Genomic DNA, 19,876 nt, shown 5'->3' with positions numbered 1-19,876 from the left:
GGGAGAGTAGTGCATGCAATGCTGTCAGGACCAGGTTGAGGTCCCACGTTTCTAGTTGTCGTCTGTAGGGGGAAACCAAATCGGGAGACCCCCTGAAGAAAAGTCCTAACTTGCGGCTTGGTAGCAATGCGCCTTTGAAAAAGCACTGAGAGGGCTGACACCTGGCTCTTAAGCGAGTACAGAGACAGCCTGGCCTCCAAACCCGATTGGAGAAAACCCAAGTACTTTGGGGAGAGAATAAGGGAGTGGGGTCTGGCCACGAGATTCACACCAGGTAAAGAAAGCTTTCCAGGTACGGTAATAGATCTTGGCAGAGGCTGGCTTCCCTGTCCCTGATCATGGTTCCAATGACGTCCAGCGAGTGCCCTGCCTGGGTTAGAACCCAGGTCTCAAGGGCCACGCCGTCAATTTGAGAGCCCCTGAGTTCTGGTGGTAGAACGGGCCTTGTGATAGAAGATCCGGGCGGTCGGGGAGGCGCCAGGGGGCGTCTACTGTAAGTTGTACGATGTCGGCGTACCATGTACGTCTGGGCCAGTCCGATGCGATTAGGATGGTTGGAACTCCCTCTTGCTTGATCTTCCTCACCACCCTGGATATCAGGGGGAGAGGTGGAAAAATGTACAGAAGCTGGAACTGGGTCCAGTCCTGAACCAGAGCGTCTGCTCCGAGCGACCGCGGATCGTGTGTTCTGGTCATGAAGTTGGAGACCTTGGCATTGAAGTGGGATGCCATTAGGTCCACATCCGGGGTCCCCCAGCGATGACAGATCTGGCGAAAAATTTCAGGATGGCGAGACCACTCTCCCGAGTCTATTCCTGGTCAGCTGAGGAAGTCTGTTTCCAAGCTGTCCACACCAGGAATGTGGACCGCCGAGAGAACCGACCCTGTGCCCTCCCCCCAGTGGAGGATATGTGACACTTCTCGCATTGCCTGGGTACTGCGGGTCCCCCCTTGGTGACTCACATATGCCACAGCCGTGGCATTGTCCGACTGTATTCTGATGTGAGAGGCTGCCAGTAAGTGATGGAAGGCCCTCAATGCCAGGAGGATGGCACGAATTTCCAGGATGTTGATGGGTATGGTCGCTTCCACTGGGGACCACTTGCCCTGTGCCCTGTGGTGTAGGTGCACTGCACCCCAACCCGTCATGCTCGCATCGGTGGTCAGAACCTTCCATTGACCTGTGAGAAAGGATTTTCCCTTTGCTAGCGAGGTTGGCTTGAGCCACCAGTTCAGGGACCTCTTGGTTGAAGACGTTAGCCGGAACTCCCTGTCGAGAGAGAAAGGATTCTTGTTCCAGGACTTGAGGATGGCTAGTTGGAGAGGCCTGAGGGGGAACCGGCCAAATGGTACGGCTTCTGTTGCTGCCCCCATCCTGCCGAGGACTCTCACAGCAAACCGGAGATCGAGGGGGTTTGCGGAGGAGGGTGCGAACTCCTAGGCGGAGAGCCAGTGCCTTGTCCTTGGGAAAGGGGCACTAGACCCCTGGAGGTGTTGAATAGCATTCCCAGGAAGGTCAGAGACTGACTCGGGGTTGGTGATGACTTTTGTAGGTTGACTAACCAGCCCATGCGACTCCTTGAAGGTGGGAGCCTTGATGAGTAGATCATCCAAGCATGGAAAGACCACTATGCCTCTGGAGTGCAGAACATCCACGATGGCTGCCATGACATTTGTAACAACTCTGGGAGCTGTGGCGAGTCTGAACGGAAGAGCCACAAACTGGTAGTGGTCCTGGTCGATTGCGAACCTGAGAAATCTCTGATGGGCAGGTGCAATCGGTATATATAGGTATGCATCTTGTACGTCTATGGAGGCGAGATATTCTCCCTTCTCCATGGACGGAATGATGGACCGAAGGGACTCCATGCGGAAGTGAAGGACCCGTACATATTTGTTGAGTTGTTTTAGGTCCAGTATGGGCCGCTTGTCGGAAGGCACAAGCCTTGGCTGGTGGTTTTGGGGGGACAGAGAGGAAGAATCGGTCCGGTGGGTTGGAGGTGAGCTCTATCTTGTATCCTGAAGACACTAGTTCCCTGACCCACCTGTTTTCTGTAATAGGCAGCCAGACTTGATAAAAGAGCAAAAGTCGGCCGCCTACGGGTGTGGTGTCTTCCGGAGTCATGATGAGGAGAAAGTCTGAGATTTTCCTCTTCTGGGCTTAGACTGGCCTGCTTTTGACTGCCAGGTCTTGTCCGACCTTTGCGTCGATTGTGAGTTGTCCCTGCGTGGGGAACGCTTACGATTTTGTGCTGGACGCGAGATGGACCAGCCCGAAGAATTCCGAAAGGATCTTGTAAGTGCGTTTAGGTTTCAGTTGGGGAAGAGAGGTACTCTTACCCCCGGTGGCATTGGATATCGTGTCCAACTGTTCACCGAAAAGTCACCCACAGAGGTAGGGGAGATGCGTGAGGGACTTCGTTGAGGCTGCGTCCGCTTTCCATTCTCGCAGCTAGAGGATACGCCGAATTGTGATGGCGTTTGATGCTATCCCCGATACGCCCCTTGCTGAATCCAGAGCTGCATGAAGCGTGTAATCTGCTACGACTACTATTTGAACCGCTTGGTCAAACAGCTCAGGAGCGGATGCTTGGAGGCCAGCTTGTAAATTTTTGGCCCAGGCCAGAATGGCCTAGGCAGCCCAAACTGAAGCGAACGCAGGAGCCAGGGATGCCCCTGCGGTCTCGAAAATTGAACGAGCCATGCGTTCTACCTGCCGGTCTGCTGCGTCCCTGAGGGTTGAGCTATCTGGCAGTGAAAGGAGGGTCTGTGCTGCTAGTCTAGAGACTGGGAGATCCACTTCAGGTGGGTCTGTCCATTCCTTGGTATCCTTCTGCGGGAAGGGGTACCTCGCCTCCAGATATTTGCGATTAGCGAACTTTTTCTCAGGCTGTGAGAGCTGCTTTTTAAGGATCACTTTAAACTCTGGGTGGTTAGAGAAACCTTAGGCGGCTTCAGAGGTCCTTCAGAAGAAATCTTGTGTGGCCTCTGGTGGCGGATCAGAAATGTCCAGCACCCGATGGATGTCCTCAACTAGCGATGTATTGCTAGGGGGGATTGGGATCAGGGACCCTTCCGTTTCATTGGCTGAGTCAGAGTCACAGATGCCTTCCGAATCCAGTGTATCACTGAGGCGTCCCCTGCTGGTGAGCTGAGGCGGAGGCCTTCTCTGGTTGAAGATTGCGGAGATCTGCATTATCTGCCCCTGGAAGGGGACGTCTAGATGACCTGGAACTACGATGTCTCTCCCTAGAAGGAGATGACCGTGTGTTATGGGATGACACAGACGGACTTGACCTATGGGTCCGCTTGCGTCCTGACCTAGACGTGGATGTGCCAGGGTCGTCCTGTCCCTGAGTCAAACTCTCCCTTTGCTGGGTAACGGTCATAGCTGAGGCATTACTGCAGAGCCTGAAGCAATGTGGAGGTTAGGTTATCTATAGACTGCGTCATAGATTGCGACAACTGAGTGACCCATTCCGGCGTTGCATTAGACACCGAAGCATTGGCAGGGGCTTCTTGGGGCTCTGACAGTAGTCTGAGTGCAGACCTGACAGTGCGGTACGTGCTGCCACTGGGAAGAGCGGTCCCACAGGCTGTGCAGAATGCATAGTAGCAGTCCTGCCTGGTTCTCTTGGACCTTGAGCCCAGCATAGTGCACAGAGTGCAGAAGAGCTTACAGGGGTAGCTATGCAGAGGAACCTATAGGGGAGCCTTATAGGGAATATAAATTCACAGTCGAGTAAAACAACCCAGCTGTGATCTTACCCCACCAGTTTGCCCCTAGGTCCAGCCCCGAAGAACCACAGTCCTGTGCCCCCCTGAGACTGGCTGGCCTGGCCCTGGTCTTGCTGACCGGGAGATGCAGGGTTAATCCTTGCTGCAGTAGAAATGGCAGCCGAGGAGAAGAGGCAGGGGGAGAAAGGGGCGGAGAGCTGAGGAAAAAGGCGGCAAAGCTGTGTAAAAACGCGCTCTTTCTGTCTCGATCCGCCCCCTCTATGACACTGTAGAGTGTCATTTGTCATCCGGGGGGCGGAGAGGAGGCGGCAGCTTCAGCTAGGCCGAAGCTGCGGCCTAAATTAGATGCCTGATGCCCAGAAAGGCTCCAGGTTGGCGCGGAAGTCCCGGAGGGGGTCAGATCTGATTTAAAGGCAGGATAGCGGTGGGGCTATAAGCGGAAGGGGGGCCCTGTGAGGGGTCCCCCTGAGGCAGTATAGAGCTGGTGCTGCCGCAGAGACAGGGGGCGCTGGGAGCCCTGTGTCTCTATTGTGCCATGCCTGCCTGCACTCCCCCCGGCCCCGACAGGAGCCCACAGCTGGGCTGTGGTCCCTGGATGCAGGCGCAGTGTGCTGGCCCATTGCTGGGAGCTGTCGAGTGCTGCCTGTACAGGCCCTACCTGAGGCGTCTCAACCTAATGCCTTTAGAGAGGGATTAGTGAGGGTGCTGCTATGACCTTCAGGGGGCTTTATCCTCGCCTCAACCTCATCCCAGAAACCAAAAGGAATTGGGGAAGGAGGGGGAGTCTCGACTTCGAACCAGCACCCGAGGGACTGGGGAAGGAGCGACATGAGGAAAATACGTACGCTACTCACCTGGTAGCAGTGTTTTTTCAGGAGCCATGACAGCACAACGAGAGAGGGGATCCGCCCTTCAGGGACAGGAAACCTACAGACATAAAAAGGGCGGCACCTCTCTCCCACGTCAGTTGTTTCCAGAGCATGAGAGGACCACCTTGGTTAGTAACACAGATGCAGTATATACAAAAATACTTTTTATTATGCAAGTGAATATAAACTTTAACTCAAGATTAACAGGGTGTTGAATTATCCAAAACATAGGGTAGGGAATCTAAGGGTGCTGTCATGGCTCCTGAAAAAACACTGCTACCAGGTGAGTAGCGTACGTATTTACTCAGTCGCCATGACAGCACAACGAGAGACTTTCAGAGACGAAAGGTTTTAGGGGGGGATAATAGCTTCTAGCACTCTTCTCCGAAACGTAAGGTCTGAGGAACTACCCAGATCTAATCTGTAATGTCTAAGAAAGGTAGAAGGGGAAGACCATGTGGCCGCCTTACATATGTCTTCGATTGACACTTCTGACCTCTCCGCCCAGGAAGATGCCATGGCTCGCGTGGAGTGTGCCTTTATACCATCTGGAACTTCGTTGCCACCTGCGGTATAAGCGAGAGAGATTGCCTCCCTAATCCATCTGGCTAGAGTGTTTTTAGATACTCTAAGACCTTTCCTTACCCCTTGATAGGCTACAAATAAAGAGTTATCTTTTTTCCAGGAATCTGAAACTGAAATATATCTAAGGAGGCATCTCCTCACATCTAAGCAATGGAATTTACGTTCTTTATCGTTAGTAGGATTGGAGCAAAAGGAGGGAAGGACTACCTCCTGAACCCTGTGAAATTTAGACGCAACTTTAGGCAGATATAGGGGATCGGGTTCTAATATGACCCTATCCTCCCTAACTTGCATGTATGGTGGATGTCTGGAGAGTGCCTGCAGATCACTAACCCTCCTAGCAGATGTGAGAGCACCTAACAGGGCTGTTTTGATTGACAGGATCTTCACAGGAATAGTATCAATGGGCTCGAATGGGGCTTGCGTCAGGGCTGAGAGTACCAAATTTAGGTCCCATGGGACTAACCTTTGTTTAATAATTGGTCTAGACCTGGTGACCGCTTTAAAGAATCTAGCAATCCAGTGATTACTGGCTAAATTAAGATTATATAACGCTCCCAGCGCTGACACCTGAACTCTAAGAGTACTTGTGGCCAAGCCCATTTCCAGGCCTTTTTGTAAAAATTCAAGAACCTGGTTAATACATGGTTCTTGGTCAATTTGAGCCCCTGAAAAAGATAAAAATTTTCTCCATACTCTCACATAAATGCCCGTTGTAGATGGTTTTCTACTTTTAAGGAGAGTATTAACCAGATTCTGAGAGAATCCTTTCCCCCTCAGTAAGGACCTCTCAAGTTCCATGCCGCTAGGTGTAAGTTGGCTACTTGAGGATGGAGGATTGGTCCCTGGGAGAGCAGATCTGGTAGCTCTGGAAGAATCCATGGTTGGCAGACAGACATCTTTCTCAGCCAAGGAAACCAAGCCCTCTTGGGCCAAAATGGAGCTACCAAGATTACCCGGGCCTTGTCCTCCCGAATCTTCCTCAGGACTAGGGGAATTAGATTTAGAGGGGGAAAAGCATACGCGAGCCTGAAGTGCCAAGATATCAGCAGAGCGTCCACAGCGTATGGGTTGTCTTTTGGATTTAGGGAGCAGAATTGATGTAATTTTTTGTTCCCTCTGTTGGCAAAAAGGTCTATCTCCGGACAACCCCATAACTGGATGATCTGACTGAAAATGGCTGGATTTAACGACCACTCCCCCTGTCTGAGCATGTTGCGGCTTAGATAGTCGGCTTTGGTGTTGATACTTCCTTTTATATGAAGCGCCGTCAGGGAGAGAAGATGTACTTCGGCCACCTGAAAGATATGATTTGCGACCTCCATCAATGTACTGGATCGCGTGCCACCTTGACGATTAATGTAGGCCACAGTTACCCGATTGTCTGACAAAAGCCTGACGTGTCGACCCTGTAGGGGTACAAGGAATCTATTTAAGGCATGTTTTACTGCCAACAGTTCTTTCAAGTTGGAGGAAGAGTCCTGTTCAGACAGAGACCATAGTCCCTGAACCCAATCCTCCCCTAAGTGAGCCCCCCACCCTTTGGGGCTAGCGTCCGTAGTCAGCACCCTAGATATGTGATTTATCCAAGGGACCCCCCTGTGTAAATTCGAAGTGTGAGTCCACCAACCAAGCGAATGTACAGTCTCCGCAGAAAGTGTGAATTTACTGTCGAGGTGAACATTTAGGCGACGGGAATTGTGTAACACGTCCCACTGTAAAGCCCTCGTGTGGAACTGTGCCCAGAGAACTGCCGGGATGCAGGACGTAAGAGAGCCCAAGATTGACATCGCACCCCTGACTGATACTAAGGGATTATTTATTGCCCTGGTGACCAAATGCTTAATCTTAGCAACTTTTGTGTCCGGCAGGCGACATTCCTGCTGACTAGAGTCTATAACATATCCCAGGAATTCTTGTACTTTTAGGGGCTGAAGGCGCGATTTTTTTATATTGATCATCCAGCCCAATTTGTGTAACGCATCCATAACTTTCTGTAGTTGGTCTGAGCAATGCGACTCAGAATGACCCACAATTAGCAAATCATCCAGGTACGGGACTATTAATATATCCTGTTCATGCAAGTGCGCCATAACCTCCACCATGATTTTTGTGAACACCCTGGGTGCAACTGCGACTCCGAACGGAAGTGCCTGATATTGAAAGTGTTCTACTGTGCCAGCTAGTGAGACCGCCACCCTAAGAAATCTCTGATGATCAATATGAATTGGTACATGGTAATAGGCGTCTTTGAGATCTAAGACAACCATAAAACAGTGGTGAAAGAGTAATTTTATTGCTGTCTTGACCGACTCCATTTTGAAGGAGGGTATGAACAGAAAATTATTCAGGCCTTTTAAATTAATAATGGTGCGATATGAACCATCAGGTTTTTTGACCAGGAACAGAGGGGAATAAAACCCCCTACCTTCCTCGCCTGCAGGGACTCTGACTAGAACATTCTTCTGTTGGAGCTCCCGGACCTCAGACTCTAGTGCCAACTGCTCTGTAGAGGAGGAACGAACAGGTGTTAACATAAATTTGTCCCGAGGAGTATGGTGGAAGTCTAAGGTTAGGCCTTTCTCCACAATGCCTAGAATCCATGGATTGTTTGTAATCTGCACCCAGGCTGGGTAGAAGGCCGAAAGCCTACCCCCCACCTGGTCCGCTAGTCATTGTGGTTTCTTAACCTCTCGTGAAGGATTAAACATAAATCCTCTACCCCTTCTTCTGCTGTTGTCATATCTAGTAGATTCTCTGTTGGAGTCTCTATATGGTCTTCTGCGGTTGGACCATCCTCTATTATAGTCCCGTCTGTAGATGGGTCTTCCTAGGAAGGGAAAGCGTTTTTTACTATCCCCTGCTTTTTCCAATAGCTCGTCTAGGACTGGTCCGAACAAGTGAGCCCCTTCACAAGGAATGCTACATAATTTTGTTCTAGCTTGTAAGTCCCCTGGCCAGCATTTTATCCATAGTGCTCTCCTGGCTGCATTGGATAATGCCGAGGACCTGGCGGCCAACCTGACCGAATCTGCTGAAGCATCTGAGAGGAAGGCTGCGGCATCCTGGATTGTGGACATAGAGGACAATATTTCCGACCTAGGGACTTTATCTCTGAGCTGATCTTCGAGGTGACCCAACCAAACCATCAAGGATCGAGCGGTACAAGTGGCTGCAATGGCTGGCCTCAGAGACCCCGCTGAAGTCTCCCAAGCTCCCTTAAGGAAGATGTCGGCTTTCCTATCTAACGGGTCTTTCAAATTTCCCAAGTTGTCGAAGGGGAGAGACGACTTTTTGAATGCCTTAGCGACTGCTGCATCCAACTTCGGGACTTTATCCCATGAGGACGAAGCCGCTTCTTCAAAGGGATACCGTCTTTTAAAGGCTGGCGGAAGCGACCCCTTCCTTTCTGGTTTCTTCCATTCTTTTGAGATTAACGATTTGATCTTGTCAATCACTGGAAAGGCTCTTCGGGATTTTCGCTCAATACCCCTGAACATAACATCCTGAATGGAACATTCCGATTGGGTATCTTCTATCCCCATTGTGCTGTTAACTGCTTTGACCAGATGGTTAACCCTTTCTAGGGACAAACAGGCTCGAGCAGACTCCTGATCCTCAGAGGAGGAAGTGGACGGAAGAGACCCTGAGCTCAGCTCACCCGAATCCGAATCTACCTCAGATAAAGGGGATGACCTTTTAGCTTCTGCCCCCCCGAGATTTGGATCTCTCGGCACCTTTAATTTCCTGTCTCACCATCTCTCATATTGTAGAGGTTAGATCAGGCGCCTCCTCCTCCAGTAAACGTTGAATACATATTTTACATAACTTCCTCAAATGTCCATCTGGAAGCGGCTCTGCACATTCGGCACACTGCCTATGTTTGGCTTTGGACAAACTTTTCCTCCCCTGATAGAGGAAAAAAGACAAGGGGAACACAACCATCACTAAGTGGACTTTCACGAAGCTCACTTACCCCGTCCAGTAATGAGTGGTACCGTAGATGGGGGATCCTTCGAAGCCGGCAAATCTTTACGGGCTGAGGATTTTGGTATAGAGATCCGTGCCTCCTTAGCTCCACCAGCGCGGCTACTGCCACTAGACCGACGCTGGGAGCTTCTACGAGGCTTATCTGACAGCTGCTGCGGCTCCTGCTGCTGCTGGCTGGTAGTTCCTTCTGGCGACTCCATTATGGAATGGGTGAGGAACTCTGATTATCCCAGCTTGCCGCATTAAATACCCCCAAGGTACCGCCCCCGGATGGGGGCCAGCAGGGAATCCCAGGTGGCCATTAAACCGTCTGCCGCTGTGCTGCGCTACCCCTCCCTGAAGCCCAGACTGATCCCGCAGCTGGGCGCCGCCATTAGCCGGAGATGACGCTACTGCGCATGCCCAGCCGCGTCATCCGGCCGCGCCGCCCGCCGCGTCATCCGGACACGCCCCCTTCAGGACGCGGCGGCAAGCCGACACGCGGACCAGGACGCCAGCAAACCCCCCGGACCAATGCCGCGTCCCCGCCCGGACCAGCGTGACTCCCGGGACCCTGAGTAGCCAAGCACCTCCATAGGTATGTGCGGTTGCCTGAGAAGCTAGCCTATCAGAGGCTGCTTCCTCCTGCTGTCACCTACACCGCGCAGTGCCCCTGCCGTGTGGTGCTTCCTGCCCCCTGGACGGGCCGAGGTAGGGGACCCCCGCTACCTGTACCGGGCCGCCAGGAGTGGGGAGTCTTCTTACTTCGACCCTCTTGTCAGGGCCTGTCTGCAAGAGGTTCCGCTGTCAGGGACAGGAAACCAAACTGACGTGGGAGAGAGGTGCCGCCCTTTTTATGTCTGTAGGTTTCCTGTCCCTGAAGGGCGGATCCCCTCTCTCGTTGTGCTGTCATGGCGACTGAATAAAAGCCATCTAGACTTCAACCGGGCACCCCGTAATAGGGGGCCGAGGAAGGAGCCATGCCGGGAGTCTCACAGGAGACCCACTTTTCTTCATCTGTAATCCGTCGGGGGGGAAAAAAAAACGGAGTAAAAAAAAAAAATCTTAGGTGTGCCTCCTATGCGACACTAAGCAAAAACTGGAGAAGGCTGACGCCGTCCAGGGGTGTATACTGCAGAGGAGGAGCCACGGTTAATCTTTTTCAGATTATGCATAGTGTCGCCTCCTAGTGGACAGCAGCATAACACCCATGGTCCTGTGTCCCCCAATGAGGCGACAGAGTAAATGGCTTACCAGGTCAATTAATGTGACCATAACTATTTAGAGGCGTATTCTTGACCAACATTAGTGAATTACTATCTAAAGTATAAAGACACATCATATATTGACAATGGTGGACCAGGCTCTAAAGCAGTGGCGACACATTAGACAGCTGTCGGCCGATCATTCAACCGGTAGCCTTCTCATTCAACTCACCCAGGGTCGCTCATTCAGCCGAGAGCCCCTGTGTTCTGTATGTATAGCGATGGCTTATTTTTGTCAGAACGAAGCAATCGCCAGTCTGAAATCGGACATGACCATTCAACATCTCACCTAACGATCAGTTGTTCGGGGCCCTCACACACATTATACTTTTGGCCTAACCAGTTGTTATCAGCAGGTTCTGCTGACAGGCTAATGTGTTTGGGGGCCCTAAAATCACACTATTAAGATGGACAAGGCAGCTTCGGCTCCTGGCAGCTTCTCCAAGTTGTAAACCCCCAATAGACTTGCAATGTAGTCTTGGGTCTTCTGCCAGCTGCTATCAGGAGCCTGCTATGTTCGGTAATTAGTACCTTAGCAGCTTCCTTCTAAAAAGTGGTAGGATGCCATAAAAACCAAAGCATTGTCAATATACAAAATGATAGGCCCAATGTAATTTTAGAAATTACCTTGAATGTTCTTTGAGCTCTTCTGAGGTGTCATCCACCACATCACTTTGCTTTGACTCATAAGCCATAGAGCGGCACAATTTGCAGGCAACCAACGCTTTAGCCATAGACTCCTCTCCGTGCTGCCAGAAGAAAAGGGCCATTTTCTGCCTCTTCATCAAAACAGCCCAAACCAGCAGCTCATTAAACGGGTAAGGGAAACGCTTCATTTCGGGATCGTCAATGTCCACAATCTCATCTTTGACCCTTTTCTTTGTCCCATCCTCAGATGATGCATCTTGCTACAAAATAAAACAGTATTAACACAGAACCACCCAGCAGCATGTTCGTTGTGACATAATGCAAGAACATTTGGTGCGGTATATAACAGACAAAAAAACACTCCATACAAATATATAGAACAGGAGTCTAATAGTTAAAGTAGAACATTTTTATAAAAAAAAAGAGAAAAAAGGAAAGGTAGCCATTATATTAACGTCTATAGAAAAGACAAATTATGTGGCAGCCGGAGTTTTGCACAATTCTAAATCACCATAAGCAAAAACCTCAGAAAATATACACAGAAAAATAAAGGTCAGATAGTATAAATGATAAACCAACAAGGAGTATTAGGCCAGTATACAGGGAGATATTTGTTTTGCTGGTTAATAGGGAGTCCAAAGATAGAATTTACATGTAAAACCCCCGCAGGATTGTATAATATGTCAGACCAAATGGCCATAGTAAACACGCCACTGCCAGAAACATCTCACCCCACATGGAGCAAGACTCCGGCTGTCATCAGATGGATTACGCAATGCCCAACGTGCGTTTCGCTTGTTTGGTATTTTCGCTTTCACAAGGGAGGTTATATCACTGGTGCATAACAGAACCTCTTTATGCCTACGGTAACCGGTCACATGGGAACCCATGCTATCCACAGACATGGGATCGCTCACACGGCGCATGCGCGCCACGCCAGTCACGTCACGCAAACGCAGCCCAGCCATCAAGTCAAAACAGCACATGTGTTCAGTTACCATAGGCCTGAGGTTTTTCTAAAGATTTTGTAACCACTCTTATTGAGTAGAAAAAAAATCTACTACCCTAATATACAGTAGGGTGTTGAAAAAATTCTTACATTTTTATACAGAGCCTTTCACTAGACAAGCTCCAGTTGTACCCATACTAGAATTCTTACAAAAGGGTCGAGAATTAGGTTTATCAGTAAACACCTAAGAGTACAAGTGCCAGCATTAGGAGCCCTATATGGGTGCAATATAGCAGGAGATAAGTGGATCTCCAGGTTTATAAAGGCCTGTGAACGGAGCAACCCGGTCCATATTCCCCGTCTATCACCGTGTGATTTAAACCTAGTTCTTGAGGCCTTAACTGGTCCCCCATTTGAGCCTCTAGATTATATACCCTTAAACATCTTATCGTATAAAGTCGACCTATTATTAGCTTTAACATCGGCTAGAAGGGTTATTGACATCCAGGCCCTCTCAATAGACCCACCCTTTATGTTAGTATTTCAAGATTAGGTAGTCATTAAACCAGACTCCTCATACCTTGCTAAGGTTGCATCCACCTACCATAGGTCACAGGAAATTTTTCTCCCTTCCTTTTTTGATACTCCAGTAACTTCAGAGCAGCAGAAGTTCCATACCTTAGATGTTAGAAGAGCCATCCTGACCTATGTAGAAAAGTCTCGGGCTTGGAGGCAGAGTAGGGCTCTGTTTGTCTCCTTTTAGGGCCACAAGAAAGGACATGGGGTCACAAAAGCTACCTTATCTTATGGATCAGAGAAGCTATCTGCTTGGCCTATTTGTCAAAAAGCGAGGTTCCTACAGAGGGCATAAAAGCACATTCGGCAAGAGCCATGGCATCCTCTTGGGCGGAGCAAGCAGATGTACCGATTGATTTAATATGTAAGGACGCAACTTGGTCAACACCTTCTACCTTTTACAACCATTATAGACTTGATCTATCTACATCTTCCGACCTGGCCTTTGGTAGAGCTGTCCTTAGTACACTAATCCCACCCAGATAATAAGTTCTCTGAAAGTCTCTCATGTGGGTAATGTTGTGGTGAAGGGTAACAAGCCGGATTACTTACCGGTAATGCTCTTTTAAGTCCACTACAGCACCCATTTACTACCCTCCCTAATTATGCACAATTTCCTTCCTTTAAGGCTCACAAATAATGGTTGTATAGAGTTTAGAAAATTTATATTGTTGAATATGAGTTAAATACTAAAACTTTTGCGGTTCCTTTTTATACTCTGAAAACTAAACTGAGGAGGAGAGGGGACCGCCTCCTTTTATTCTGTAGGTTTCCTGTTCCTATGGGCGGATCCCTCTCTCTCTCTTGCTCTCTCTCATGTGGGTGCTGTCGTGGCGAAGGGTAAAAAACACTTTTTTCTTTTTTATTCTTTTTACCTAAGGGGGGCTATAAAGGGGGATTTGATTTTTTTTATCACTGTGATAGACCCTATAACAGTGATCAAAATGAATCAATAGGAAAAATTTCCGATTGTTGCCAGGTGCCAGCCAGAAGATCTTGGCAGGTGCACTGCGCATGGCCCATCATGCTCTTCCAAGAAGACCCCGCCGGCTGGGGGACTTCACAGGGGGATGCAGGGACACCGGAGGTACCGGGGATTTTGGGATCCGTGGACCCCATTTCTCTCTCTTCTGATGTGCGATCACATCAGAGGAGAGTGAAATTAAATGGGAAATCTGATTTTTTTTTTTTTTTTTTGTCATTTTGCAGTCGCTGTTATTCCGTTAATAACAGCGATCGCAACACTGGGGTCGGTAAAAACCAACCCGAATCATGTTCTCCGGGGTCTTGGCGCTATGACATTATTTCTCAGCGCCATTAAAAGGCGGCGCTGAGGTATAAGTACCCTTAACTGCCACTGTTAAAAGGCCTGTCGGCGGTCATTAAGCGATTAAAAACTGGCATAACTACATAAAACATTCAAGCAGAATACTACCCAGGCGGAACAGCATCAGACATTAAAGTGCAGCTGGACAGAACCTTACCTTCGCTTTATAAGGCTGGGCCGTTTTTATGAAGTGATTGTGTCTCATCTTCTCCTTTTTATCTGCTCGGCTTCCAAATGATTCGTGGGTTTTACGCATTTGGGGTGTATTGCTAGAAGTGTTTCTGCCAGAACGCTGTAAAATATACCGTAATTCCATGTACACACTTATGAGAACATTGACTCAAAGTCTGGTCATTGCATTAGGTCTGGTTTAGCGTCTTCAGTCATTTTACAACCAGAGTAAATTAAGGCCATATAAAGAGGAGAGTTTTGCATATATAAAACAGGGTTGCGCAGTGGCGCGGCCTTTGGTCCACAGGTTTGACTCGAGAACATAAATCTATGCCTGGCTGCAGAGAGGGAAGCAGTGGAGCTATGCTACAGCGGCTCTGCTCACCGAGATCCGGTCCCAACCAGCAGCAATTTACAGTACAATACATGTGGATGGGGTTTAGAAGAGAATCAAGAAAAAAAAATTATATGTACACACACACACACACAAGTACAAATATTTTTTCGGATTTATTTCCTAGTTACAATGTTTTATTCTATGGTCTGTAAATGATTATGGGGAAGTCTTTGCCAGCTTATCAGCAGCCACGTGGACTCAGACTAGAGACAACCACTGGCTAAGGCCTCATGTACACGTGAATTTTACAAACCACAAGAAAACAATTAACCATCCTTGGTATATCCGAGTGCCATCTGTTATTTATTTATTTTTTTTATAACCAAAGAGATATGTTTGTTCCAAAGATAATAACTTGACCCCGTGGAAAGTGACAAGTTTTTATTCAAATTTATCACTAATTAACAGATCTGTCGGATTTATATCTGTGTTTCTTGGCCTTGTATGGCAGAGTCTGAACAGCAAGCATGGATCAGAATAGGTCATTCTCGGAATCTAACGGATCTCCATCACGGATGGGTGTAGATCCATTCAGGTCGGGGCAGCACGGTGGCGCAGTGGATAGCACAGCACCCTTGCAGCGCTGGGGTCCTGGGTTCAAACCCCACTAAGGAGAACATCTGCAAAGAGTTTGTATGTTCTCTCCGTGTTTGCATGGGTTTCCTCCGGGTACTCCGGTTTCCTCCCACATTCAAAAAAAAAAAAAAAAGACATACTGATAGGCAATTTAGATTGTGAGCCCCATTAAGGACAGTGATGATGTGTGCAAACTGTAAAGCGCTGCGGAATATGTTAGCGCTATATATATATATATATATATATATATATATATATATATATATATATATATATATATATATATATATATATATTTATTTATTATTATATTATTAAGTCATTGGTCCCATATGTTTGATTGGGGGGAAAAGAAAAAAGAAAAAAAAAAAAAAAAAAAAAAAAAAAAAATCGGATGGACAGCACATGGCGGATATTTCACAGTTATGCGCCATCTGGGAGGGTTTACTGGGCATGCTCTAATCCTGTGAAGAGGTCAACGTGCAGGGAGAGGGTAAAGGTGGTGAGCTGTGATCATCACCTTCCTGTGTAATCTCGGTGTCAGACATGGGCCCACCAGTAACCAACTCAAGGGCCACACTTTTCAGCTACGTGCAAATGTGACAATATCAATCACAAATTTATATAACAATGAGCTGGGTCGATTGATAAATGGATACTTTGCCACCTTTGTCTGTACAAAGTGATTTAAGTATATAGTGCCAAAAACTGCTCACTCATGCACAGAGGCCCATCAGAGGATTCTCTTGGGGGCCAGTCCAAGCCTGTGTTATCTATATTTCGAGGTTGCCATTCATTGCAATCCTGCGGGAACTTCTGCAAAGTGACATTCACAGCAAAGTAAGTTATTAAGTTTAGGGATCACAGTAGAAACTGCAAGATTTCAGGGTGTTTCAGTGAGGTGGCAAAAAATAAAAATAAAAATTAAGCTACTGAAAATGCCAATGTTATCAATACCAAAATTAAAGTTTCTGCTTAATTTTTAAAGTCTATTGTGCGAAAGGTGGGAAACAACCCCCCCCCCCCAAAAAAAAAAAACAAAACAAAAAAAAACACAGTGGTACAGTGTCATACATTTAACACGGATGCACTATCGGATACCTACCCGATTTCCAGCATGAAGATTGTTGTAAATTATTCGAAAGCGCTTCCTGGTGTATGTGCATCTAAAGGTGCCACCCATTAGATACTCAATGACAAGACCAACGTCAATCAAAGTAATTTTATAGCCTGGTGGTAGATTACCCTAAAACCAACAATGCAGATATCAATATATATAATATAAGAAATCCTATAGAAGTGCTTCAGGTATATTGCATCAAATCAGAGGGGTTTACGGGAGAAAATTGCTACTCTAATCCACGCAAGAAGAGCCTAACAGCCTATCCTAAATTCTCCTTGGCCAAGCCTCATGTATTTCTGTATTTTTATTTATTAATGTGACAATATCTAAAGGGCAAAAACTCATTCATCGCTTCAGAATTGAAGTGAGAACATGTTCTGAGACATGCCACAATATACAGAAACATTCCTTTGGTCTGGATCAGGTGCTTAGAATATAATATCTTACATATTGAAGAGTATCCAAAACAGAATTGTAAATGTGCCATCATCTTTTACAGGACTGCTCCTTCTCAGTCTTCTAGCTCTGGTTTATACAAGATTTCTAACCAGTTGTGCACGTGGAAATAGGTGTCGGAGTAGCAGAATTTATGGATTACCAATGACTAAAGTAAGGCAGGGTTCACATTGCGTTAATGGCAATGCGCTGACGGCATCCGTTACATAGCGGCACTAACGCTATGTAACGGATGCGTTAGCGCACCCATTAACTGCCATTAAGTAGCACATCACTAACGCATGTCATAATCGGCATGCGTTAGCGATGTACCGTCATTCTGTGATGGACCCTTGGACGCAGTCTGCAGCGTTTTCGGGTCCGTCACTGCTAGCACAGATAGAGCATCTGCGCTAGCACGATCGCATAAACGCCATCTTTTTCAGCACTTGTGTTAACACAGTCCGTTTAACGTATGCATTGAACGGACTGCACTAACGCAATGTGGACCCAGCCTAACAGCTCTGGCATCCGTTCACAATGCCGACCAGCACACTAGCAAAGTCATGTCTGCAACGGTCGGCTGTGTCTGGCCAGATTATTGCCTAATATATTTTATAATTCTCAATAAAAAAAAACTTAACATCCAACAAAGATGACCCACTCTCAGAGAAGCCAGAAGTGACAGGTTGCAGGTCAGCAGGTTTGGTACCAGGCCAGATATTGACTATGACCATCTGTCCTTGGACTTTGATGTATGCAGTCAGAAATGGTTAACCGCTGACGGGCGTGATAGGTGGGCATTGCTGAGCCAATCAGATGTCATCCTACTTCTGCCCCCGTAATCACCTTCCCTCCATTTCCAATTTATTGTCGTATTCTAAACAGGTTTTGAGGGAACCAAGAAGGTTTAAGAAATGCAGGTGATGAAACCAAGGATGGTTCTCTAATAAGATAGTACACATGAAACTCTAGAGTACATCAATAGAAAGGAAAGGACATCAGGCACGCTGTAACATAACATTTTACAAGTGTCTAACAAAACAAGAAAAAGAATGTGACGTACACAAATGGAGACCATGTGAATTTACCTGCTTAACATCTCGGACAAGATGAAACAGAGTTGGGTTAGTAGGACCTTGTTTCTTTAACGGAGAAAAGAAATACATGTGAGTTATATTATGACTTCAGTTAATATATGGCAATCTTTCATATATTTACTGACATCATAAACTGGAATTAAGATGGAAAGTTATCACAAAACTAGGTATTTACAGTAAGTAGCAACTAAAACACCAATTTGTAAGTGTAATAAAAAGAACTAATCAAGAATGAAAAGGCAAAAATTCTGCTATGATGTGCTGACGAGATTAAACATTCCACTAAAATATATTAAAGTATTTTTTATTGCATTGAAAATACAGGGTGCGTGGTTTTAACTAATAAAGAGACAAGAGTAAAATAGATACCTTTGTGTGATCACTTCCCTTTAAATGTACGGATGGCATGTTAAAGGACAATTGATGGGAATTAGATTCAAGAGTTACACAGCTTCTTAGCTCAATCCAGAGAAGTAAAATGTAACTTACGGTGTTATACAGCTCTTCCAGCCTAGGGATTGTCAGGAATTTATGCATGCTGACTCCATTCTCTATGAGAAGTTTCACAAACGCAACTCTGTCCATTACAAGTGCATCCAGCATGGCTTGCTCCAGGGCACCCACCTACAGAAACGTTCTCAGTATGAGTATAGTGCTCGTAAAGATAATTAAAGGGAATCGGTCAGCAGGATTTCACCTCAAAAACTATTTATATACACATGTAGTTCAAAGACAAGTCCAGCAATACCTATACATGGCCAGTCGGCTCCTATATCACTGAGGCCAGTCTCACACGTCCAGATAATTCCGGTACCGGAGAAAATCGGTACCGGAGTTATCCGTGTGCTCACGTGGCACATCAGTGTGGCACACGTGCAGCAGCCGTGTGCCGCCTGAGCACCACACGGACTGTGCAGGAGAGACTGCGCTGTCCCTTGCGTGTGGTGCTGAAGTCGGCATTCATCCCTTCTGTCCTGCTCGGCTGAAAGCAGCGCTTGCAGGAGAGAAGGGATGAAAAATCAAGTTGTTTTTTTTTTTTGTTAAAAAAAGTCTGGTGTCACCTCCCGTCTCACCCCCCCGTGCGCCTGCCCGCTTGCAGAGAAATACTCACCCAGCTCCCGCGATGCCTCCTGTTCAACCCGGCAGCTTGTCCTGGGTGAGCGGTCACGTGGTACCGCTCATTACAGTGATGAATATGCGGCTCCACCCCTATGGGAGGTGGAGCCGCATATTCATCACTGTAATGAGCGGCACCACGTGGTTTGGAATTTTTTTTCACCACTTAGATAAAAGAGAACCTAGACATTTTTGGTGTCTATGAACTCGTAATTACCTTGAGAATCATAATGGCAGGTCAGTTTTAGCATTTAGTGAACCTAGTAAAAAAGCCAGACAAAAAACAAGTGTGGAATTGCACTTTTTTTTGCAAATTCACCGCGCTTGGAAGTTTTTTCCCGTTTTCTAGTACAAGACATGCTAAAACCAATGATGTCGTTCAAAAGTTCAACTTGTCTCACAAAAAATAAGCCCTCACATGGCCATATTGACAGAAAAATAAAAAAGTTATGGCTCTGGGAAGAAGGGGAGCAAAAAACGAACACGGAAAAATGGAAAATCCCACGGTCATGAAAGGGTTAAGTTCTACCATTGAAATTGAGAAAACGACAACAAGAGCAGACGACCGCCTACTCTGTTGGAAATGACCTGAGTCTGCCTCCAGTCATTTGGCTCAAAACCGATGTTACCTAGATCGCCTTGATCTTGGTAGTTGGCATCGCATTCTTTCCAATGGGTTGGCTCTATATGAGACCTGATGATCTCTGTCTTGGTTAGATCGACCTGGAGCAACTGAGCTTGACGCTGTGGTCCACCTAGTGTTACGAAAGGACTTAAACCTTGCCTGAAATTGGCGACTAAAATGGCTGTTTAATCTTTTGCTGTGGAAGAAAATTGCTCTTTCCTCCTGTGGTATCAGATATGAGCTGATCCAGTTTTGCGCCAAATAGTCGACCACTCTGATAAGGAAGTGTTGTAAGGGATTTCTTTGAAGTAGAGTCCGCCCGCCAAGTCCTCAACCATAGAGCTCTTCTGATAGAAATTGCATTTGCGGCTGCAAATGCCGCACAATTTGCTGCATCCAAGGATGCA

At 47.2% G+C, this 19,876-nt stretch overlaps 1 protein-coding gene across 2 annotated transcripts in view; it reads right to left on the bottom strand.

The window, feature by feature from the left end:
• Positions 1–19,876, bottom strand: part of TRPM7 (transient receptor potential cation channel subfamily M member 7) — a 208,753-nt gene that overhangs the window by 113,316 nt on the left and 75,561 nt on the right. Inside the window, exons 12-17 of one of the 2 annotated variants that reach the window (XM_069766068.1) lie at positions 18,218–18,352; positions 18,098–18,115; positions 17,720–17,773; positions 16,176–16,316; positions 14,084–14,218; positions 11,054–11,334 (exon numbers count right to left, since the gene is read on the bottom strand). In XM_069766068.1, coding sequence (XP_069622169.1) covers positions 11,054–11,334; positions 14,084–14,218; positions 16,176–16,316; positions 17,720–17,773; positions 18,098–18,115; positions 18,218–18,352 — 764 coding nt within the window. The remainder of the gene's footprint in view (positions 1–11,053; positions 11,335–14,083; positions 14,219–16,175; positions 16,317–17,719; positions 17,774–18,097; positions 18,116–18,217; positions 18,353–19,876) is intronic. The other variant, XM_069766069.1, reaches the window with a different exon arrangement.

The sequence above is a fragment of the Ranitomeya imitator genome, chromosome 4, assembly GCF_032444005.1.
Source record: "Ranitomeya imitator isolate aRanImi1 chromosome 4, aRanImi1.pri, whole genome shotgun sequence".
NCBI classification, from domain to species: domain Eukaryota; kingdom Metazoa; phylum Chordata; class Amphibia; order Anura; family Dendrobatidae; genus Ranitomeya; species Ranitomeya imitator.
The sequence above is the reverse complement of the archived record's forward strand: the minus strand, read 5'-3'. Positions and strand labels throughout refer to the sequence as shown.